This window comes from Dermacentor variabilis, chromosome 6 (genome assembly GCF_050947875.1).
Source record: "Dermacentor variabilis isolate Ectoservices chromosome 6, ASM5094787v1, whole genome shotgun sequence".
NCBI classification, from domain to species: domain Eukaryota; kingdom Metazoa; phylum Arthropoda; class Arachnida; order Ixodida; family Ixodidae; genus Dermacentor; species Dermacentor variabilis.
In genome coordinates, this window is record NC_134573.1 from 159,062,324 (window position 1) to 159,086,933 (window position 24,610).

The window sequence follows — 24,610 nt, forward strand, 5'->3', positions numbered from 1 at the left end:
GTAAAGTCGGTTCCGAGCTTAAAGCAATGATGGCGACATTGCAAGAAAGTGTAAATCAGATCATTAGTAGACTGGAGCGGATAGAAGAACGGGAAAATATCACGGATCAGAGATTAGGCAAAATTGAAATATATCTAAACGAGACAGTGGTCCCTGTTATGGAGCGGGAGTGCACTCGGCCGCTAGCCCAGCAGGGTAAGTCGCCGAGTGGACTTGAGCTCAAAAATAGTTCACCAAATTTCCGTGGTCAAGATGGCTCTATTAAATAGTTCATTTAGTATTTGGCAGTGGAATTGTAGGGGGTTCAATCATAAGAAGGCGTCTCTGCAGCAGTTTGTTAGAACGCATGGTGTCAAGCCTCAAGTTATCATGTTACAGGAAACACTGACGTCTAACGTGACCTTAACGAATTTCAAAGCGGAAGTTAAGGATAATGAACAGGGCAGAGGACTCGCTACTCTCATTAATAGGAGGTTGGCATACATTAGACATGATCTTCACATGGCAGATTGCAAGATTGAATATATTATGGTGGAAGTAATCTTAGGTCGGCAAAGGTCATGTCAGAGGAGCGTTTACCTGCTTAACCTGTACAGTAGCCCTCGGGACACGAAGCAGAGTTTCAAATCTCTCTTGACCAAGGCAACCAATCTGGCTAAGGATGCACCGTTGCTTATTGGAGGGGACTTCAATGCACCATATCATGTGTGGAAGTATGTTTATAACACTATTAAGGGGGAGAGACTATGGCAGCAGGCACTAGACTTGAATTTAACTCTAATTACAGACCCCTCGTATCCCACCAGATGTGGCACGTCGACATGTAGAGATTCGACACCTGATCTCACTTTTGTTCGGGGGGTGGTGGATTCGTCCTGGTCCAATTCTAATAAAGATTTTGGTAGCGATCATTACATACTTATGATTACTTTGGCAGTGGCTAATAAAAAGGAGCGCACATTCAGGATGGTTGACTGGGATGCATTTAGGAAAAGAAGAGCGCAGAGAATCGATGATGAAGGAAATGAGTTGACCTTGGAACAGTGGACTAGTCAGCTTAAAAGTGACGTTGAGGCGTCCACTAAAGAGGTTCAGACCGATATTGACACGGAACACATGGATAGTCGCCTGGCACATTTGTTGGAAGCAAAGCAGTCGATGTTAGCGAGATGGAAGGGTCAGAGATTAAATAGAAGGCTTAGAAAGCGTATAGCAGTGGTTAATCAGGAAATTGAAGACCATTGTCGGGTATTGTGCAAGCAGCAATGGGATGAAGTGTGCAATTCTATTGATGGTCGCATTAAGAGGGGAGGCGCATGGAGTTTGCTCAGACATTTACTAGATGAGACAAACACTAAGTCTAATCAGAGGACTGTGATAGGTAAGCTGGTCCATCAGGCGTGTCGGGACTCCACGGAGCAGGAGTTGCTAAAGGATTTGGCTCAGAGATACCTTCCTTTGGAGACCTGGCACGATACACCTGATGTGGTTTTGGAATATAGTGGAGACGAAAATGTAGCTATGGACGCGGAATTTACTGAAAGTGATATCAGGATGGCGCTGCAGAATCTTAATGGTCGATCGGCATCAGGGCCGGATGGCATTACGAATAAAATGCTACGGAATTTAGACGATGGGTCAATTGAGTTCCTTACGCGGCAGATCAATTGCCTATGGAAGGAAGGCTCTTTCCCGGAAGAGTGGAAACTGGCAACTACTGTTCTGATACCCAAACCGGGCAAGGCCATAGGGCTTGAAAATCTCAGACCTATTTCCCTGACGTCGTGTTTGGGAAAAGTCGCTGAGCATGCCATTTTAAATAGGCTAACGCGTTATGTTGAGGGCAATGGGGTCTTTCCGCATTCGATGATAGGATTTCGGCCCGGCCTCTCGACTCAGGATGCTATGATCAGGATTAAGCATCGGATCCTTGACCGGCGAACAAGGGATACTAAGGCACTAATTGGACTTGATGTGGAAAAAGCTTTCGATAAAATCCGACATTCTTTCATTCTACGGGTGCTATCGGACTTGAATATGGGGCAGCGGCTTTTCAATTTTGTCAAGGCTTTCCTTACGGATAGAAAGACATGTCTCAGGTTTGGGGAGATAAAATCGGAAGTCGTTAAATTGGGTTGCTGTGGTACTCCGCAGGGATCCGTACTCTCGCCTATGTTATTCAATCTGGCGATGTCGAAGTTGGCTAATAGACTGGACACTGTCCAGGATATTGGCTATTCTATCTACGCGGATGACATTACTATATGGAGTGTCGGTGGTAGTGATGGAGAGCTTGAGGCTAGGCTGCAGCAGGCGGTAACGCTTACGGAGGAGTACCTGGGTCTCATGGGGCTCAAGTGCTCCACTAAAAAGTCGGAGTTGTTGATCTTCAAATCTAAGAAGCTAGGTCGTAGGCCGAGGGGTTGGGTACCGGAAGTTGAGCCTTGCATTAGAATTCATACTAGGGAAGGGTCGGTGATACCCAAAGTTGAAGCAATCAGGGTCCTGGGTTTTGTACTGGAAGCGAACGGATCGAACATTAGAACCATTCAGCGTATTACCAAGAAAACGGAGGAGGCCATAAGACTTATAAGACGGATCTCTAATAGGCATAGGGGTTTAGGAGAAGAAGGTGCGATGCGCTTAGTTCACGCATTTATTATGTGTCATTTCTCGTATGTGGCAGCTATGCTAAATTGGAATAGGGGGGAGAAAAATAAATTGGAAGCATTAATCAGAAAAGCCATCAAGGCTGCGCTTGGTCTGCCTATTACTACGTCAAACGATATGTTGTTACAACTGGGTTTGCATAATACTTTAGATGAAATTGCTGAGGCTCAACGTACCGCACAGAGGGAGCGGTTGCTAGGTACACCAGCGGGTAGGTATATATTACAGTCAATTGAAGAATCGGTGGCTTTGTCGCACGATAGGGCGCCTCTACACGAGTTGAACGTGAACCTTAGGGCAAATATCATGGTTCGTCCATTTCCGCGGAATGTGCACCCCGTGCACAATGTAGGGAGGCGGGTCGCGAGAGCTAGGGCTTTGTTGCGAGAGGCAAAGGATCAGGAGGAGGAGTCTGCGTTTGTTGACGCCGCATGGATTAATGGTAAAAATGCTTATTCGGTGGTGGTAGTAGATGGCAAAGGGAGCGTTAGAAATGCTGCTTCCATTTATACCAAAGACCCGGGGGTTGCTGAACAGGTGGCTATTGCTCTAGCACTACTTGATTCTAGAAGAGTTTTGGTGTTTAGCGACTCGCGATCTGCGATTACAGCCTTCTCGAGAGGACTTGTTGCGGAACCGGCTAACAGACTGCTGCAGGGTAGGGATATCACTTCGCATACCGTTACTTGGTTCCCGGCGCACATGGGGACAGTGGAGGGAGCCCCGCGTAACCTCAACGAGGTGGCGCACAGGGAGGCACGAGGATTAGTGTGCCGTGTACTCCCTGAAGGGGCTGGATCTCCCGCTCCTGAGTACAGGGACCAACTGTTAACCTACAACGAAATCACCAAGCACTATTACTTAGGGCGCAGGGCATTCCCGTTGCCACATCCTAAATTAAGTAGGCCGCAGGCGGTTACATTAAGGCTTCTGCAGACACGGACGTACCCTAACCCGGTCATCATGAATAAAATTAATCCGGACTGCGGGGCTTCAGTCTATTGTAGTAAGTGTGGGGGTTTGCTCGATTTACAACACATGCTGTGGCGCTGCTTGGCGTTGGCCGGTGATGGTTCTCGAGGTGAACAGTGGTGGCAGCGAATGCTGCACAGTGAAGTGCTAGCGGACCAACTCAGGGCTGTCCAGAGGGCCCGTGTGATGGCAGAGGGGCTCGGCCTCTCTGTACCGACGTGGGAGCGGCCCGCATCAGTCCCAGACTGATCCCTCAGGACCTCAATAAAGTTCTTCATACCATACCATACAAAGGCCCTTGCCGTGTTCTACGTCAAGTGACTAATGTCACTTACGAGATCATCCCCGAGACCTCCGTCATGCCACCCGGTTCCACATCACCTGACGTCGTACACATCTCTCGGCTTAAGCGGTACTATGCCCTTACCGATGGCCCCATCTGAAGCAACGGGGCGGTGTTTTTCTGCCGGGGCTCGTGTTACGGTGGAAAAGAGGACAAAGTCGTCGACGGTAAAGACGACGAAGTGGCAACAGCCTCTCGGGGGTTCTGTGCTGCTGTATATATACGCATCGTGTAAATACATCGTGTAGATAGTTCATACCCGTGACAATATAATTCAATTAGTAATTACAAGTAATGTCCCCTATGTTGTCCTTGGTGTCTTTGTCTGTTGACTTTCTATAATGCGTGCGTGTGTGTGTGCGTGCGTGTGTGTGTGTGTGTGTGTGTGTGTGTGTGTGTGTGTGTGTGTGTGTGTGTGTGTGTGTGTGTGTGTGTGTGTGTGTGTGTGTGTGTGTGTGTGTGTGTGTGTGTGTGTTATCACAGGGACTTATCAACAGTGTGCGTGCGTGTGTGTGTGTGTGTGTGTGTGTGTGTGTGTGTGTGTGTGTGTGTGTGTGTGTGTGTGTGTGTGTGTGTGTGTGTGTGTGTGTGTGTGTGTGTGTGTGTGTGTGTGTGTGTGTGTGTGTGTGTGTGTGTGTGTGTGTGTGTGTGTGTGTGTGTGTGTGTGTGTGTGTGTGGTGTGTGTGTTATCACAGGGACTTATCAACAATTTTCGATTCAGGTCTTGTTCGCTACTATTTGCCTTGAAACGTTCTTTGTAAGGGCTACGCACACGTGTTTTTACGTTGAAATACGCATGTTTTTTTTTGTTTGTTGTTGATGTTCATTACGTTAAACGTATCTAAACCCCTGAATGTTGATACATAAGCGTAGAGCTTATCTGCAATCCTTCACGGAGTGTAATTGCACATGGCCGGCTGCACAGATGTTCAATGTTGACGGATGCCGGCGGACAGCTTTCAGTTGCACGGCTCTACCTCTGGCTTTACATGTTCATGTATCGCGTATATTTGCGACATCTTTAATGGGACACGTCAATCTCCCAGCGGCGACATATTTACGCAGTTGTGGCATGCTGTCGCACAGCGGGACACGTACAGACGGTGCATTTTACGTCACGTGGGCACTAGTGCTGCGGTGCAAACAGCGCTGCGACCAAGTCTCGATGCTGCTGCCTTTATTTCTCTTTCTTTCTTTTTAGTGAGTGCCGCGCGTGCTCGTAAAAAGGGGAGGATTTCCATCCTCGAGTTTCGTGTGCAGTTTGCGCTCGGCCACCTTCGAATCCGGAACAGCGTGCTGTGAAGCGAAAAAGCTAATTGAAGAACTTCCCACTTATATATTTGTGAAAGAAGTCGGCTAGAAGAGACCAAGATGCCACATCGCAAAGCGACCACCGGAATTGTCAGGTAACGTCTTTTGCCCGTAAACTGGAACCGGACCAAACAGAGAGGCGTCTGTAGCACTGGCCGCCGTTTTTGTGGGTCCCAAATACTGGACGTCAAGATGTTCAGGAAATGCACCGCGAAGTGTGGTGCGTCTGCAGGCACAGCAACTGAGCCTTGCTGATCTAATACTTAGCACCAGTGCGGCCTCTCAAAACGTTACGGCATAAATGCCGTTAAAAACATGCCGCAGATGCCCAAAGTATCACGACGTTAGATTGTAGGCCGCGTATAACATTGTCAACACGGATGCTCATTTCTTTCATATGTAAGTAAGGTTACGATCCCAACATAGCGACAGGGCGTAAAAGGCATATAAATTTCTTTCTATAATGTGTGGATCCCCATAATATCCAATGCAATCACCTTAAGTAATTAACGTAGAACATATATAAACGACATAAGGGTTGGCTGTCTGCATCTTCTACGATCATAAAGCCTATGTTGGTATATGCATGCCAGTCCTAGTGCATACACCCTCATCGGCCAAGCAAAAACTGATAGGCTTAGCCGCATTTATTGCTGCTACTCCTTACGCAGTTCCATCGTTTCTTTTACGTCGGCAAGCAACTCTTGTCCGATCAATCTCCAGTACTTCAATACCGACCGCTGCTTGAACGGCGTAAATCGGTGAGAATTGAGACAGCAGGAGTCCGTGCAACATATGTCTCCGCGTTTACTTAATTGCTGAGTAGAAGCGCGCTAGCGTTGGCATTCTTTCTCTCAAACATTCCGCTAAAGCAGAATTCAACGTCATCAAACGTTGTGACGTTTGCGTGCAGCGCGCACGTGTTTTTTATCGCATAACTTGTCTAAATGAGTTAAACGCTTCGCGCAGTGAAATGCCCGAAAAGAGTCGCACGACTGGGGCATTTTCGTCGTAACGCCCAAGTTTGGAAAGACGCCTTCCGTGGCCGGCTCAGTGGCTGCGGTGCTGAGCGCGATGTCGCGGAACACCTGCCACGGCGGCCGCATTTCGATGAAAGCGAAATGCAAACGCACTCGCGTATACGTCACGTCAAGGACTCTCGGTTGGCCAATATCAACCCGGAGTCCCCAGCTACGGCTTGCCTCACAATCAGATAGTGGTTTAACTCGGCATCTCCCCAGAGCTTAATTAAATACACTATTTCGTTTGCTTCGCCCACGATACGCAACAGTGACGCGACAGCTAGCGCAATTATGCGCAGTATGTGTCTTTCATTGTTTTGTGCGCTATCGGTTGGAATAAACGTTCGAAGACGCGCGCGAGTATTCTCCTCTCGGTAAAAAGATAGAGATAACTTTATTTAGTGATGGCTGTGTTCTTTGGCGTCTTCATTTGTGGCAATTTGTGGCAATTTGTCTGCCCGGCAATGAACAGACGCTGCCTTTTCTTCCTCCAATCCTACCTTCGGCTTTTTTACTGCTGGCTCCATTTAAATTATCGTGCCTCGGGGGTAGCTTATGGATAGGCTGTACACGTTGGCGTCATACCCCCGATGGTCTGGAAAACGCAGCGTGCGGTACAGAAAGTCACGTGAGCCCTCCTCGCGCAGACACGGGCTCGTGGCACTGCCCTCGCACCCGTCGTCGTCGTCTTCCACAGCTGGCTCCAATGCCGCTCATCATGGGGAGAGAGAGAGAGAATGAAATTTGAAGCAGTGACTTGTCAGTCGAGGGACTTCATGACAGTGATCCCAACGTACTCTGACATACTAAATTACCATAGAGGGACGAGGATCAGATATCCCCCGCCTCACAATACACTCACTCAAGAACAGGCAGTTTACTGGCGAAAGTTGCAGACAGGAACTTTCCCAAATTTACATAAACTATACAAAATGTTCCCAGGTCAACACAGGGACACATGCCCGTGGTGTGGCGCAATACCCACACTTTATCACATCACATGGGAGTGCAATACGAATAAGGCATTCCACAAAATAGAAAATCCGAGTGCGGAGCAGTGGGAGAGCGTGCTCTCCAGCGGCGACCCTAGCCTCCAACGGAGGCTGGTGGATCATGCCCGACGAGCAGCCACACTCAGTGGTGCCCTGGAATAGGGGCGCCAACCATGCAGGCCGGAGATCTTCATCAACCAATAGAAGATCAAGACATCCGGCCCAACCGCTGAATTACTCTTTCTAGGGCAATAAAGTTTACTTCCCCCTCCTCCTCCAGTCGAGGTGGGAGGATCCCTTATTCCAGGAACCCTCTGGCTTGGATCGCCCTCCGGGCCCGGGCGACGAGTTCGCGCTGGTCGACCAGGTCCGCCTTGGAGATCGCAGTCTCCCACGTTTCAGCGAGGAGGTTCGGGTCTGCGTCTGCTGCTACTAGTTGCGCCGCTGTGATGGTTTCTCGGGTTTTCTCGCATTGCAGTAGGAGGTGCGCCAGGCTGTCTGGCACGTTGCAGTGTGGACGGGTGTTGCTGTATAGCGAAGCGGCACACGCCGCGGCCCGCGCAAGCGTCAACCAGGCCTCCCCGCCACGAGATTCTAGGCATGTCCCACCCACCCAAATCAGCGGAGGAAACGGAAACAATACCGCTAACTTATCAAGCACTGCTGCAGCGCTATCGCCTTGGACGCAGGATATACCCTCCACCACATCTAAAGCTAACGAGAAACGAAGGCACCGACTACAGGCGGACTCTAGAGCAATAACTTTATCAACGGAAGCATACCGCATCATTTCTGCTCATCATGGCAAGAAAAAAAGGCAAAGTTAAGATAGAGTTAATTCAGGCACTCGAACCCATGACCTTCGGTGGGAGTCGAAACCTCGAGCTCATGTGGAGGTAGAGCCCACGATCTTTGATGTTACGGCGAAATGAATTAGGGCACACTTACCTATTATAAAGTTAAAGCACTCGAACCCACAACCTTTGCTGGGAGTCGAACCAACAACCTTTGGTGTTAATTTAGACGAAGTTAATTAAGACTCAAATAGCGTAGCATCAATTAAGACACTGAAACCTGCGACTTCTCGTGGGAGAAAACAAGTAATAAGTAACAACGCATTCGAATGAGAATGTCGGGTAATTTAATGTGGTATAAAGGTTATAGACAGTGTTAAGGTTGCTCAGAAAGTCTGGCCAACGTTCCCAATGGATGACCTATATCTTCGTCAAAGGCGCTAATTTAATTAATGTCGCTCGAGCACGCAGGCTTTCGCCTTCGCGCTCTTTGGCGTATGCTAAAGTGACTGCCAGTTTTTTTAAAGCTCTTTCACGTACAGAAGCCCCGGCTGGAGCTATTGCAGGTGTGGTGAAAACGTCACATATCATGCGCAGAAAAAAAATTGGTCAATGGCAATGAATTGCCATCTCCAGGCAAAGCATTCCAATAGTCTATTGTCGAAGGCTCATTTCTTCTTATTTGACTTTAGGATTTTGCCGGCGGACACCAGCTGTAGTGGCCATGATAACGACTGCGGGCTAGATGGATGGACAAAAGCTTTATTTGGAACCAAAGGCTGGTGGTTTCTTCAGTGGCGGGAGGCGACGGCGGTAATCCGTCATAACTATCTTTGTAAAACGCTCGCGTGCTCGCGTTTTGGTGCATGTTAATTAAACCCGGGAGATCACAATCCGGATACCTCTGCATCCATATCTTTCACAGACTGCGTGTGCCTTTGAAGCGTTCTTCAGGTCCGAATGTGACTCATTGACAATTCCGAAAGGCAAGTCCCTGGCCCTTGCCAAGTGCACATACTCGGGAAAGCGTTGGCTCCAAGCTGAATTGGACAATTTCTTTTGTTTACCATTCCCCAAAATTAATGTTTAAGCGCTTAAGTCACTTGGAAGAAGCAGATTGTTTATTAGCAGTGAAGATGAAGCCGAGCTTCTATTCCTTCAATTTTGCGTCGGAACCAGCGCGCCGGTTGCGTCAATGCAACGTTTGGAATTTCAATATATATTTTCTCTTGTTGGGTCGTTTTGGCGAAGGAAATTATGAGACGTGCATGCCGAGTCTTCCGTGCCTTTACAATGTCACGTAGTTTATTTAGTGTTTAGTCTTCGCAGGGCGCCGTTTTCAACGGTATACACTGAAAATTTGCAGACAATGTAGATTTCGCGTGATTGCCTTAAGCGTGTAATTTTTTTTTTTCAACCTAAGCATGCGCGCGTGTTCAATGCGAAGGCGAAATTTCGAGCTCCGTGACACCTTTGTGAAACTGTATGTGGACACATTGTTAAAACGGTCGCTTTGCTGCAGCCGCTTCAGAAACGAAAGCGGACGCGTTCTCATTGTGCTGTTGCAAACACCGACTGCAATGACACTGTATTCGCTGCGCTTACGAAGCGCTTGGGACATGGGCGTTCTTCTGGCGCCAGCGTTCGTAGACTGCGCCGGAATTTTAGTCGGGCTTTTGTTTTTCCTTTCTTTTTCCTCTGTTCTCTTTTGTGACGTTGAGTTGTGGCGTTTCATACGAGAACTTGTGAGCGCGTATGACGTCATGGCCGGTTGTTGAGCCACGGGGAGCCGAGAACGAAAGCTGTTGTCGCATGAGCGGTATACTCGTGGTGTCGCGTTCACTTTGTCGTCATCGACGCGGAATCAGGGGAAGAGCTTCGTGGTCAAGGCTGGGCAACGGGGTCGGCCACACGGCGGACGCCTTTGTAATCAACATGGACGTGAATGGTGGCCCTTGGCGGATAGTTGCGGCGTGTTCAGCTAAAATCCACCACGAGGTTTTCTTTAGACGTGAACAGAGAGAGACGACGATGTTTGTTAAACAAAAATAAATAACTAAAGGGCAACTTCCCGTGGTGCTTCCATTGGAGTGCTTATAGATTAATTATGTTCCTTTACTCCTGAGTAGGTATAACAGCAAGCTGTCGTATGATGACTTTTCGTTGGCAGGAGGTGCCTCTTCGAAGGATCCAATCGTTGTATGAGTGTAACAGCGTTCAATCAATCAATCAAATTTTTATTTTCATCTTATGCAATAAACGTACAGCGAAAAAAAGTGGCAGGAGAAAAAGCTGCTCCATCACCGCTTGACCGTGCTCCTGCTACCGGTACAGCAGCATTCGTTCGGGAATTAAAACAATCGCATTTAGAAATGCGGTATTCGTAGTAATTAACTCATGCAATGTTCGTAGATCTACAAATACTCAAATAACTATATTTCTGTTACGCATAAGAAGGGGTATTTCACTAAAATGGATGCGACGTTTAATTACACCAAAGCTGAAACCTCCTCAGCTCGCAAACCCTATGTTTTGCCACGGTGCCGATCTGCCAGTGCGCAGAGCGGTAGGTTTAGATTAGCGCTTGCGCTCCACCTGCTATCGCTCGCACTATCCCTGCCTAAGATACACGGGCTAATTCTGACGCTGCCAGAAGTCGATTGCTTTGGATTGCCGACTTTCCCTTTGAACCGAAAAATATTACGATTTCACTCCGAAACAAAATAACAAATAACGTTTCGGTTACGTTTTCGTTTCGGGCAAAAAATATAGTTTTTTTTTTTCGTTTTTCGTTTTGGTTCTCGTTCAGTTCCGACGCACTCGTTAGAGGAACCGTTAAGCTGGCGTCCTCGAGCGTGGAGAGCGTCGGCTCCTTCCTTCTTCTGAGCAAGGGCGTTCCAGACTATAGACACGCCCCCGTCAACTAACTTCTGTGTTTCAGCCTTCAGCTTTTGAACAAGCTTGACTGTGCGTGCTCTCTGTCAGGAGCTTGTAGAGCTGACCGCTCCGTAACGATGTACTAAACGTTCTTTGTTACGTGGTACATGGATCGCCTTTCGTCTCTGCCTGATTCCCACCATGCTGGCTAAGCTCCAGACTACCAAGCCCACGCTACCCCCTCGGTCCTGCGTGAACGGTCCTTAACACTTAAAGGGCCCCTCACCAGGCCCCATAGCAAATTTTGGTTATACGATGGAAGTTGTTACGTGTCCGCCAGGGAGCGTTCTGCCGCAAAAATTTTTCAAATCGGTTCGTTAATGTCTGAGATAGAAATATTTCAGTGCCGCAAACCCATGATTTCAGCAGGCGGGCTCCACTGCCGACCAAGACGCTCTCTCCGTTCGCCCCGACTAGCCTAGGCAAGCGAAATTCCTTCCCTGCGTTCTCCCATACCGGACCTCAAGGATTGCGCGACGCATACGTCACAAGTCCCGCCTTCACTTTTTTTCTTTTTTCTTTGCTCCTCGCTTTTTTTTTTTCGACGCTACGCACTTCCGCTGAAGGCGTCGCGCGCGAGCTGTTGTCTCGTTCGCGCAGCGCACGATTTTGCGCGCTGTGCACAAAGAAACATGACTAGCGGTATAATTCAGGGCTACACGAATACTGAGGCAGAACAAGCGGATCGCAGAGCGTGGTCACGCACTAGAACACGGTAGAAAATGGCATAGTTTCGGTACCTGCGCACGTGACCGCACGACCGTGGGAACAAGCAGACGAAGCGGAAGTAAATCTCTCTTGCTTCGGTGCGAAATAAAACAAAAAAACACGCAGATATTCCGTTCGTGTGTTTTATTATTTCTCTAAACTTCAATTCGTCAATTCAAGTAAAAGATCGCACAGATAACAGATGTTGTCTTGAATATTTCTCGAAGTCACGTGTCACCACGAGCGACGTCACACTGCGGACACGATCACGTAGGCGCAGGGGAACGATTACGTCACCGTCTGGCTTGGAGCGCGGCGGCCACGAGTGAAGGGGAAACGGAATTCGGATTGAAATTTCACATCATTCCGCGGCGCGTAGCGATATAATACTTTGCAGACACGATTGTTATCGCGCAATGCATGCTCTGCGCTTGTCAGCTCAAAATGGCCAGACCTGGTGAGGGGCCCTTTTGCACTATACGGCGCATCATAAGCACAGTATATACATGAATCCATACTGTTGGAACTTAAATAAGATAATGTAAATTAATAAGAAATGAACTTAAAACGTGTGTAATAGGTAGATGTTTCGCTGTGCGGATAGGCTAGGACGCATCCATAGCAAAGTGGTACTCTGTGGTTGGCTCCGTCGTGTCACAAGTACCACAGGTTGGGTCCAGCGGCTTGTCAGAAATGGGGGCTTATATCGGGTGTCCCAGTTAACTTGGACCAATATTTTTTTGTAAACCCAAAAGCTCTACAGTAATCATACCGACTGCATAATAGCGGCAGTAGTGTGTACTTACAGTCAGTACATTTTTTCATCACGAAGTATTGATTAATCAATTGCATTTAATTTGTGAACTTTTTTAAATTATTGCTTGAAACGCAAACATGTCAATTACAAAGTTGTAGGGCACCTTACATAACCTCCGAATCAAGCATTTGTTTCGTGCTGAAGTGTGCCTGGTTGTTTCTTCCAGGAAAAAACAAAAGCCTGCGAAATATAAAATAGATGCACGCAAGCACCTCCAAGCAATCTTTGAAAGATATACGGCTTCATTCGTTTATCGCCGCATCGTACAAGGCTTCGTCATGTAGGATGGCTCGAGAGGTTTCGCGACCTAACTAGCGGGGTGCGATAAGCGTCAGCATCTGCGCACGCAAGAACGTTGTACTCGATCATGCGGCACTCGGTATAGCTATAACCTTCGCGTATCATAAATAAAGCTACAAAAGAAATTCAAGCATTGTTATAAAACATGCGCAAAAGAACACGAAAGCAGAAGAAAGGCAGGTCTCGGGAGAACAGAAAAGAGCTACTCAGGAGTTCATTTCAATGAAAAATAAACCCATAGGACGTAAGGCGTCTCAGCCGCCCACAAAGAAACGTTCAAAGGTGCAACTGGTTTAGCCATTTACCCTTTCTGGCTCTTGAACTCCGGAAAAGATGCAAAACAAAGCAGTGTTTACCTATTTCTATCTTTGTCGCAAGCTTTTTTTATGTAAGAATAGGGTGACATCATGAAGGGGCGTTAAACATTCACGTTTTACACCAGTTTTGAGCGGTTATTTTCCACTGCCACTTATCGCACGTACTCAAACAGATTATCGCCTGAAGCAATACAGTACTTGCTTCTTTCCGAAACTTGTGATGTGGCAGTTTTGACCAACGACGTCGGGATCTCGCGGCAGACTCTGCGTATTTTTGCATTTAGGGCGTCCGGTGGGGTAGTTTCGCTGCTATAAGCGTGATCTTTCACGTATACCTCCACAAGAAGAAGTCCAGCGGTGTCATGTCCGGCGACCTTGCAGGCAAGGGTACAGGTCCGTACCGGCCAATCCACTGTCCAGGAAAAAGCTTGTCAAGCCACGCTCGAGACCGACTACTCTTATGCGCAGGGGCACCATCGTGTTGAAACAAAACGTTCCGAAGGTGCGCAAGTGGAAAGTTGCAACAGACGTCGTTCACGGGGCCCTCGAGGATGTTGTTGACCTAGCGTTGCGTCGTTAGTGTATTGTAACAAAAAATTGGTCCGATGATGTTGCCATCAAAAGTACCGCACCACGCATTAAACGACCACGAGTATAGGCGTCGTATTTGGGCCAGCAAGTGGGGATCCCTATCTCTCCACTAGTGCGCGTTGAGAAAATCAACTTATGCGTTTCTGTAAAAATGAGCCTCAACCGTCCAAAGCACGCTAGTGACAAACTCTGGTTCTTCATATTTCGTGAAAATCCAATTGGCAAATTAAAGTCCGTTTTCAAAATCTCGGTCTTTCAAGATTTTGATGAAGGCGTATACGGGTGCATAAGACGTTTTTTTTTTTTTTTAATCCTCCGCACTGATGATCTTGAGGTTCCGACCTCCGCACTGGCGTCGCGCACACTACCGTGAGTGTTAGCAACAAAGAAAGCCAAAACATTCGTTTCCACTTCTTGAACTACGTTCGCAGTCCTGTGTCGCTTTCTTGTGGCGCTACCCGTCTCGTAAAGAACTTCGTACGTTCTAAGTATTGTTGACTGACTAGGGCGTCCTCCACAATGCCACATCCGGAATAGCTTGGCTGCCTTCCTCTTGTTGCCGTGCGCCGCCCCCAGAGCCACGATCGTTTTAGCTGTCTGATCGTTCGTGAAGGGCATGACTGTCTTATTGAAGAGCAGGTCACTGGCGTGGTACAGTTGAGACCTCCCGTTATTTTCTACGCCCTGACACGTCAAGCAAAAATTATTTACCTAATCGACAACACCTGCATATGCTGGCCGTACAGATCCACCAAAACCCATTAGATGGACACAGCCTGCGCAAGGTTTGTTTCTATTGCTAAAGGGAATAAAATGAACATGCGTTCCGGGCGCGCCTATCTACAGAACAAAATGAGTGCGCAAAATTACAGTCCCAAGTGCGCCGTCCCGGTTTCCCGGCTTCGAAATCCCCCCCCCCCTCTCCCCAATACGGCTCGGCTACGCTTATCGATGCATCAGTGGCGAGTTCTCATGATGCCGCTGCCATCACATAGCGTGAAGCTCTGTATCGAGCTGCTGCCACTAGTAAAGCGCTGGGGTGTAGGAGCGCTGGGGTATAGCGGCGCGCGAGCGCGTATCTATTTCGCATTGTGGATGTTTTGCGGATTTTCTCGGAAAAACCAACGAGGCAAAGGTGAGCACGAAACAAATGCTTGATTCGGAGGTTATTCGAGGTGCCCTTCGACTTTGTAATTGATATGTTTGCGATTCAAGCAATAATTAAATAGTTCACTAATTAAAAGCAATTTTCGTGATGAAAGAAAAATACTGGATGTAACGACTACGGCTACTACGCAGTCGGTACGATTTCTCTAGAGCTCCTGGACTTTTCTTTTTTAATCTTGGTCTAAGTTAAATGGGACACAAGCTATACCGGCGCACACACGTGCTGACTAACAAGACATCATTTGCTTACACGTGCGTGTAAGTTCCCAATATACCTAATCTTGCCCTCACAAGAAACTGAACATTCGGCGCAACTGGCGGCATGTGGTGGTGAACCTGTCTCCCAATGAGAGAGAGAGAGAGAGAGAGAGAGAGAGAGAGAGAGAGAGAGAGCGAAAGGAACTTTTGTTTTCTGAAACATCAATCCGAGTCAGGACCCAATTCATTCTAGGTGGGAGGATTCCTTATTCAGGAACCCTCTTGTCTTGGGCCGCCTCCTTGCCCCCAGCGATGAGACTGCGTTGGTCGTCCAGGTCGTCAGAGGCTTGGCCTCCCACGTTTCAATGGTGGTACAGACGTGCGTTGAATTGGAATGCTCGTCTTGAGCTTCTGTGGGGCGCCCTTGTATGGAGTCGTCTCGTGGAGCGTGCGAGGTTAGGTGTGCGGATGTGTCACGCAGTGGGCTATCCTGGGCCATGTGTTGTAGGGTGTCTGGGACGTCGCAGTGGGGGCATGTGTACGAGTACTGCGTAAGATAGAGTCTTTGCATGATTATTCCGTGTACATAGGTATTTGTCTGCAGTCGGCAGAGGATGACTTCATCTTTGCTCAGGTTGTGCGGTCAATAGTACGTTCTTCGGCCGAGTCGGTAGTGTTGCAGAAGCTTCGAGTAGTTTAGGGCGAGTTCACCGACGTCTCTCAACGGCAATATATCTTTTTTTTTTATTTTGTCAATCATACATGTGATCTCATCTTTACACTTGTTTGCCACTTCTGTATATTTAAAAACCGATTCCTTGTGAAAAACCTTGTGCACATTATACATGCGGGCAGACGTGTACACACGTACTTTGAGAGATGTCATTGTGGAGGAAGGGGTCCGGAATAATTTTGACCACCTCGGGTTTATTTAACGTGTACTCTATGTTTGGTACACGAGTGTTTTTGCATTACACCCCGCCGGCATGTGGCCTAAAAGGTCGAGAATCGAAGCCAACACATCCTGCTCCGCAGCAAAACGCCGCGGCCAATAATGCAGCCCCAGCGCTCTCTCTCTCTCTCTCTCTCTCTCTCTCTCTCTCTCTCTCTCTCTCTCTTTCTCTCTCTCTCTCTCTCTCTCTCTGTCTTTCTTTCTTTCTTTTTTTCTTTTTGTTAATGTGGCATTGGAATAGAAAATATGAAGCTGGCGTCATCCAACCAAGAGCTCCGCTGTGCGAGCGTACGTCGTTCGCTTGCGTCACCTGCCAGAGTGAAGTCGCGATCAGCTGTCACGAGCGCAACCTGGAGCGCACCATTGCCTCTACGTCACGCTCACAAAATTATTGTGAAATAGGGGAAAATTGCGCAGAAGCGGCGTGGCAGCTGCGAATAGGCGTCCAGCATGGACCAACTACGCGCCGTATAGGCGTTAGTGACCGACTCGGTAACGTAAACTGCGAAACTCGGTTAACATTTCACGCTGATCTGTTGCAGCGTTACCGGTGAAACCATTATCAAGCCAGTGCTCAGTAATATTGGCATTGCGCCATCAGGATCTAACACTTGTTCAGTCTGAAGAATGAACCGCTCTTCAGCTTTTCGCTTTTACTTGCCTCTCATTTCCTCTGGTTTTTCGCTGGCGCAACTGGGGCCGTGTTGGCACGCCTCGACGACAGGCCACTTTCAGAACAGACAGTCTTGGAATGCCGACATGAACTGTCGTCGCATCGAAAGTCGGTCAAGGCTTTGTTGACATTTTTACGTGGCAGTGGCCTATTAGAAAGACTACAATGATCTCGTCCTTTTTTTCCCCGCCTTTCTTTTTGTCCCTGCTCTTCTTTCCGTGTTTACTTTCCCTTGCCCTTCCTCTAGTGCAGGGTAGCAAACCGGAGCTTTAATTCTGCTAAACCTCCTTGCCTTTCTCTCATTTGCATCTCTCTGACTGCGTTCCGCTTGCTAAACATTGGCCTTCATTGTGTTACTATCAAAAAATCATCCAACAGGCTTTGCTTAGCGCGATTATAAATTTTGTCTCTTTTATTGCTATTGTACGTTATTGACTTGCATCTATATTTCTTACCCACTGTAAAGGAACAGTTATTTTTTCTTTTATTTTTTGCTCAGTTAACGGGATACCCTTTCGTATACCACGTGCCTTAGTGACCCGGCCAAAATTTAAAAATATGCAAGTGCCACGTAGCTGGACAGAACAAATGATATGTTGTTTGCCGTCGCTTGAAGCAAGTCAGACTATTTTCTTGTATTTTGCCTAACTACATCATTACAGTTATTATTATTGAATCAACTTCATTAAATATTGTATTCAGAGCAGAAGTGTAGATGAGAAAAATGCAGACCATACTGAAAAATTCCCGATGCAGCCTTTTTGTTGCTCAATACGCGCCACATAAAGCTGTATCGGGAATTTTCGGGAGTCCGTACTCACTGGCATGCACGGTTCAGTCGCATCGATCAATGACTATTGATGATAACAGGCAAAGTGTTGACGCAATGAAACCATCTTTCCGCCTTTTCCAATCACCAAATAAGGGTTTACAAATCGTCGCTTGCCTCTGTGTTTCCAATCGCCACTTTCGTTTTGCGGTAACGAAACTCCACGCCTACAATGTTGTCGCTAACACGAATTTAAAACGTCATCACTGGGTGAGGTTGGTAAAATAATTTAGCACGTCACACGCACATTCTATAAAGCCGGTATTAACCTTCAAAACCACCAGTATGCAAAGAAAGATTTTTTGACCATTGCACAAGGCGGAAAAGACGAAGACAGAATTCTACGTCCCCGTCCGCCTTTTTTCGCAGTTCACTCAGTGTGATAGATCACCAGCTAAACCAGTCAGCCGCCCTGCTGAATTGCTCAGTTTTCGTGCTAAGTTTTCGTGCACTAAAAGCGTTACTACAGAAGCCATACAATGGATGCACCTGAAGTCCCTTCGGGCTAATTCAATGTATGCTTAAAACAATTGCGACCATATCCGTCCTGGTCTCCTACATACGAAGTGCCATGGTCGTATACCATTCCACTGCGAACAACACTTGTGACACACAGAATCGCGCAACAACTCGGTATGCTGCGAAGCCGGAGTCGCTTTATGTCGATATTTTCGCGTATGAATCGGTCGCACCTGCTCCCAAAAGCTACAAAAAAAATTTCGGCTTAGTCTGTGGCTTCTTTTGCACCGTGCGCATCCTGACTGCGGCGACGTCACGTGACCTGTAGCACATGTGCTCCACACGTCAGTGGACCCCTCAGGCTGTACGATGCCGGCAGCAGGATCCCGCAGGCGCGACTTCCCGTTTGAACTCCAACAGCGCACGAACGGAAGCGGGACCCCGTTCAGCCCTCGTCTTGTCGATCAGGTCAACACGGGAATGCCGCGCCACGAGCACCGCGCCGCAACTACCGGGTAATCAAGAAATTCGTTTTTTTTTGTCGCCAATATATTCGTAGATGAGATTGGCTGCTTGCGTTCTGCACGTGCGCCTCAAAGGCGGCTGCACGGGAAATGCACGCTCAGAAATTTGCGACTCGGCTGCACCGAAAACTGATTGTTGAGACCGGAGAATGTTATCGCCTTAAATACTATATCTAAAGAATTGATAGATCTCTCTTTCTGAGGAGATGGTCATAACACGAATGCAAAACGTCCATTCTAAGAATAGTGGCAGCTTCGTTGCACTTTCACAAATACAAGTCCATAAATTTCCGCACTGCTTTGTTACGGTTTCGCTAGAAGCAACGAAAGAGATAGAAGGCACGTGAAGTCTTTCGTAACCTTTCTATGCATAAGATATCGGGTAGGCAAAAAAACAGCAGTTTCGCCATCCTGCGGACTAGCGTGATGATGACTGCGTGACGCACGAACATCCGGGACAGATTCTTGGTAGAACTCAGCATAGAACATATTCGTGTTAAAATTAACTTGGATAGTAATATCGACACATACACACACACACACACACATAGAGAGAGAGAGAGAGAGAGAGAGAGAGAGGCAATTTTATTTGACCAAGGGATTCGGACACGTAGGTCCCAGGGTCCCCGCACGACCTACACTGCACTACACATATGTGAGTTCATGGAGTTCCATGGCGTGGGTGGCCCGGTCAGTGGCGATCTCCTGCCTGGCCGGGTCCTTCGAGCGCAGCAGGGTCTCCCATTCCTTTCAGGTGATCGGGAGCTCCGCGCCCCGCGGGGGAGGGTCCGCCGGGCATTCAAGTGGGTAAGGGTAGCGTGGGGGGTGGGTGCATTGAGCACACACTTCTTGTACGGTGATTTTACTTAGACTGGAAGCACTACGCAGCAAAGAGATACACTTCCTTGTTGCGTATAGGGATTGTACTTGCGATCATGTTTCTGGTGGGACTTTATCGTGTATTGCGTTTTATTTCTCTCTCTCTCTTTCTCTTTTATGTTGCTGTTGTTGGCGCTTTGATCAGTTTTGTTTGTTTCTGCATGCATGCACTTACACTTGCACTTACATGTGATTTATTAGTAACAAACTTCCCGTCGTGAGTCAGCGCTCGTGTCGTGTCGTCTTTCCTTCGTGTCTGACGTCTGTTTTGTTCGCACTCTAGGTAAATATGTGCCTTGCAGATTTGTCATTTTGCCTTTATAAAATATATATACTGTCTTTTGGTATAGCTAGTACGTGACTCTGTTTTTTTTTCAGTTTGTTCGTAATCCTTCAGCTACCGGACGGGTTGATTGCAGAGATGGTATTAAACAATAATGGGCACATGATTTTGACGCCATAGGTCCATGCGCTGTCTGCAGACAGTCTTTGGACTCAATGTAAACACGTTTCTAGACTAAGTAAAAGCTAGTCTAATTTTCACGACGCAAAGCAGTAGTGTCCTATAGAGAACCGAGTTTGAGCGTAACGCTGTAGAAAGAGGAAGTGAGAGAGAGAGAGAGAAATAAATGAGCCGTGAACTTTTGAAAGTGTTTGTATTGTAAGGCTGAACAAATCATTCGCATGGCAAGCCACAAGAGATACGGAGATAAAATTTGGCATGAATTATGTTACTATACTCAACAAAATATATGTAAAATTTCAAGACCGCGCGTTTTTTTGTCGTATAGCCATAATTAATTGCTAAGAAAGACACAGAGCCACCTTCCGCCAAGTGAAAAGCGCGGTCGTTCGCAGTGTGGCTTTTAGCCAGGCATGTGCAAGATACTCTAAGAAAGTGTTTGAGATAATAAACACCAAGCAAAAAAAAAATACAGCACCCCAATTGCGAAAGCATCTGGGTAGAGAACAAAATAACGAAAAACGTATTTCTTTACTTTCAGAATTGCATCAAAATACGAGGTCCGAATTACCAAATGTTCGCCTTCAGAAAGAGCCGCTGTTTTTCGATATTCGCGTTAAAAGGTCATATGCCTCTCTTCTTTCCAGAATATATCGCTCCCCACGCTGCAGATCCACTTAGCTGTATCCACGCTAGGTGGTGCGGCCGCGTTGTGCTTGAGAAAAAGCTCGGAAATGTTTGGGATATCCTGTTCTTTGATATCTACGTCACATATTTGTCTCCACTGTCGTGCTCAATGTCGACGCATAGTTCTTGCGCAGCTTCACGTTCACTGTTGCTTTCTTGATAGCCTTTTTTCTCTTCTTTCTTTTTTCTTTCTCTTGTGACCGATGGTGTCTCGGGGCGGTCAGGGGTATAGAATTCAACCAGCTCTTCGTTCGTAAGGGCTCTTTGCCATAGGCTGCGGTCACCTTTGCTACTAATGTGTCGAGCATGATGATTGGCTGGGAATTTTCTCTCGCGAAAGAATTCTAGTGCAATAGCTTTCTTGTGAATACGTGCACAAATTCATATTGACGGCCGTCATAGTATAGTTCTAAAGATGCCAGCGGGCATCGTTAACCAAGCATTTAATAACACGATGCATTCATGCGCGTCCAAGTAGTTTGAAGTATCTCGAAAAATAGCTTAAGAAAATGAAGTGACGCAACACAGGGGCGACACGAATACAGCACGTTTATTGCTGTGCACCGTAAACCGTAAATAACTGAAGCATCAAGCACGTGGCTTGCAACAGCCACTGGCGGCTAAGCCCACCGTTTCGTACCGAGAGCTGATAAGAAACTCGGACACGCAAGTGCAGCTTATCGACGACGTTGCAGAAAGAGTGCAAAACATTAAAAAATAAAGGATTCAAGTTGATGTACTAAATATTGCTTTGAAAAAATATTTGTCCACTATAGAAATTCTCACATAACCATTTTTTTATTATTTTTACTCTGCAGATCCCACGCACTGTGGGAATTGATGTTATGCGAACAATTTTGCATATACCTGGCTCTCCAGCGTTGTTTGGGGTTTCGCGAAGCAATGCCAGGTGGGTCAACGTGTTTGTGTAAATTCAGTAGTTGGGTGTGAGTCGCGAGCGTACGTTTGCGTGGCGACAGCAGCATGACGACGACCGCGTTGCAGACGATTAGAAACTATGACGACAACGTCATAATTCCTACCCCGGCTGTTTGACGCGAGCTTATGACACAGCGATTGTTGTGTTCTACTTAGGTATAGTGGACGAGCGTGAGCAAGAGAGATATGGATCGTGACGTCATCAGCAACTACAGGTTATACAATCGTACGTATCTAAGGTTATGTTACGTGCTATACGTGTATGTTAAAACGACGATGGCATTTGTACTCCGACGAAGAAGTGTTAAAAGCATTATTGACTTGCGATCAGGAACTCGGTACAATGTCTCACAGTTTCTACGTAGCGTAGGCTCCTGCGAGAAAAGTGCTGGGGAAAGTGGACCAGACATAGTGCATTCTAAACAAGGCGCGCCAAAGCGCGAGCTGTCACAAGGGCAGAAAATGAGAAAGTGTCACGAGGCGCACGCACCGCGTGTTTCAAGGAGCTGGCTGAGTTTGAGACGAGAGAAGTACGCGTGCAATCGCGGCGTAATCTCTGCAGTCTGTTACACAATGTCCAATTGTTTCGAGTACATCACACAAGCGACAATTAATGTACGTCAGGAAAATGTATCTTGAATGTAGCCAACTCCTGACAGGCATGGTATCAGTATGCACTTTTTTTTATTGCGCAGAAACTCATCTGGGAGTTGTCCAAGTATGCGTAAGCATTGTGCCACTTGCTCATCTCCACGCAGCCCGGTGTCATTATTAATGTTATTAGTTATGTTATTAATCTTATTAGTCATTAATGTTATGTCATTAGCGCTGTGGCGACACGAAATGCTGCGTACAGGGGGGGGGGGGGGGGAGGGGTCAGCACAAGGTGAATTGATGACGTAGGCAAATTAATGCAGGTGGCGGCGCCGGGTGCTCGCCGATGACGTTCCGACCATTATAAGCCGTTATCGTTCTGTAGCACCTTATCCATCCACGTCGAACCATTATCAACCGGGATCAACCGTACTCCGGCGGCGGCTGCGTATGACGCGGCCGCGCGGCCCTTATCTTGAAAGCGATCTGCGATGGGGGACAGAGTGCACCGGGTGCTGATAGCTTCGTGTGCGCTGTGTTCTCGCCACTTAGTTCGCGTTCAAGCGAAAGGCAGCACGAAGGTCAATTCACTCACTGTTGTAGGTCCTATCTTGAAAACGATCGTCTTACATGGTGGACGGACGGAGGGACAAAGGGGCGGACGGACGGACGGACGGTTTTCCTCGTTGGGTAGGCATAGATATACTTATGCATTTAAAAAGAACGTTTCACAACGAAGCTTTTAACCTCTATATAGTTGATTTCTCGTGGCGTGCTCACCAAAAAAAAAAAAAACTGTAGCTGGAAAAGAGGTTTGTGTTTGAGTTTCTGCGTAACAGAATTAGGTTTTTGTCGCATATTCGCATTGCAATCCGACGCTATCACGTCGGTAGGTTGTATGCAACTCGTGGTTTACGAATTTTCTGACACATTCTACTCTGCGAAATTCAATTAGTTCAATAACGCACTTGCACCAGGCGGAGGGTCTAAAAACAAACGTCAGCTGGACGGCTTTGTTTTTTTTAGTTTCCGCGTAACAAAATTATGTTTTCTCGTACATTCAAATACCAATCCGATGCTATCACGTCCACAGCTTGTAAGTCGTGCCTTACGCATTTTCTGACGGAATTTACTTTTAAACATAATTCAGTAACGCACTTGCGCTTGGCGGCCGGCCTAGAAGAATGAGGAAATGTGCTGCACTTCCGCACACGTGCGCGCTCGCATGCCGTACGTTGCTTGCGGTGGGGGTGCCCGTGTAACGCCGTCTGACGTCATTTGGGGTGGTGGTGTATACTTGTATAACGTCCGTACAAGGTTCGTAGTACATCCACTTCTACGGGGTGGATTGGAGGCGGATTTTTTTTTGTAGATGGACACAGATGCATTTTACGCACACGAGCTATAGTGGTGCATGCTGTTCTTCAAGTTTAACTCACGCGAATGAGAATGAGAATTTTTTTTTTCAGGAACGCTCTTACCCGTGCGCGCTTCGCCTTCGCAGCTTTCTATTTATTGCCACGGAGAGTTTTCCGCGGGTATAGTACATGCTGTTTCGTCATCCGAGAGCTTACGCTACACTAGGGGTGCACGAATATTCGAAGTTTTCAATACGAATCGAATAATTGCTGTTATTCGATTCGTACTCGATTCGATAATTCACTATTCCGACATGTCGAATAATAATTCCATTTCGAATATAAGGGATAACAACACTTATCGGCGTCTACAGGGAGAAAGGCAGATACAAGTGGTGAACGTTTCAAATTTATTTTGCTGCAGGGGGAGCCTCAGTTGATGTGCAGAGGTCCCAGCTGACTCGGAAAACTAATGGAGTCACTAACTTCTGCACAATAACTTTCGCTCATTCGATCAGTTTGCTTCGATCGATTTTATGCGCTTTACGGACTTGCTCTCACGATTTAGGCAAAGCAATGTCTTACTTTGACAACCTCACCATGTTTGCATCTCTCGTGCGGTGCCGTGGTGCAACGCGCTGTACCCGTGTTTAGTTATCATCATTTCGATTCTGCGCCAAGCTCCTCAGTTTACCAAGCACCCAGTTATGAACTGCGAAACATGTGTCAAATTATATAAATAAGCCTTGTTCTCATTCATTTACTTCTTTCATTTTTTCAGTAGAACGCACTCCACACAGTCTTTATATTTCACTTTATTTACGATTAAGAAAATATTCGGTATTCCATGCGATATTCGCAATTCGCTCCTCTCGAATATTGGTATTCCATTCGATCCGGACAGGCCGCCATTGGAATATGAACCTGGCAACGTTTAACGCTAGAACGTTATCTAGTGAGGCGAGTCTAGCAGTGCTATTGGAGGAATTAGAGGGCAGTAAATGGGATATAATAGGGCTCAGTGAAGTTAGGAGGCCAAAAGAAGCATATACAGTGCTAAATAGCGGGCACGTCCTGTGCTACCGGGACTTATCGGAGAGAAGAGAACTAGGAG

At 47.2% G+C, this 24,610-nt stretch overlaps 1 protein-coding gene across 3 annotated transcripts in view; it reads left to right on the forward strand.

Annotated features, from left to right (window-relative positions):
* LOC142585569 (organic cation transporter protein-like) overlaps window positions 1-24,610 on the forward strand; it is a 93,072-nt gene that overhangs the window by 7,079 nt on the left and 61,383 nt on the right. The window contains exon 1 of one of the 3 annotated variants that reach the window (XM_075696416.1): window positions 5,289-5,391. The exons of 1 other annotated variant lie outside the window; for it this stretch is intronic. In XM_075696416.1, the coding sequence (XP_075552531.1) occupies window positions 5,357-5,391 (35 nt within the window). In that variant the 5' untranslated portion in view covers window positions 5,289-5,356. Of the gene's footprint in view, window positions 1-5,288; window positions 5,392-18,416; window positions 18,568-24,610 lie in introns of those variants that run through there. One more of the 3 variants, XM_075696412.1, reaches the window with a different exon arrangement.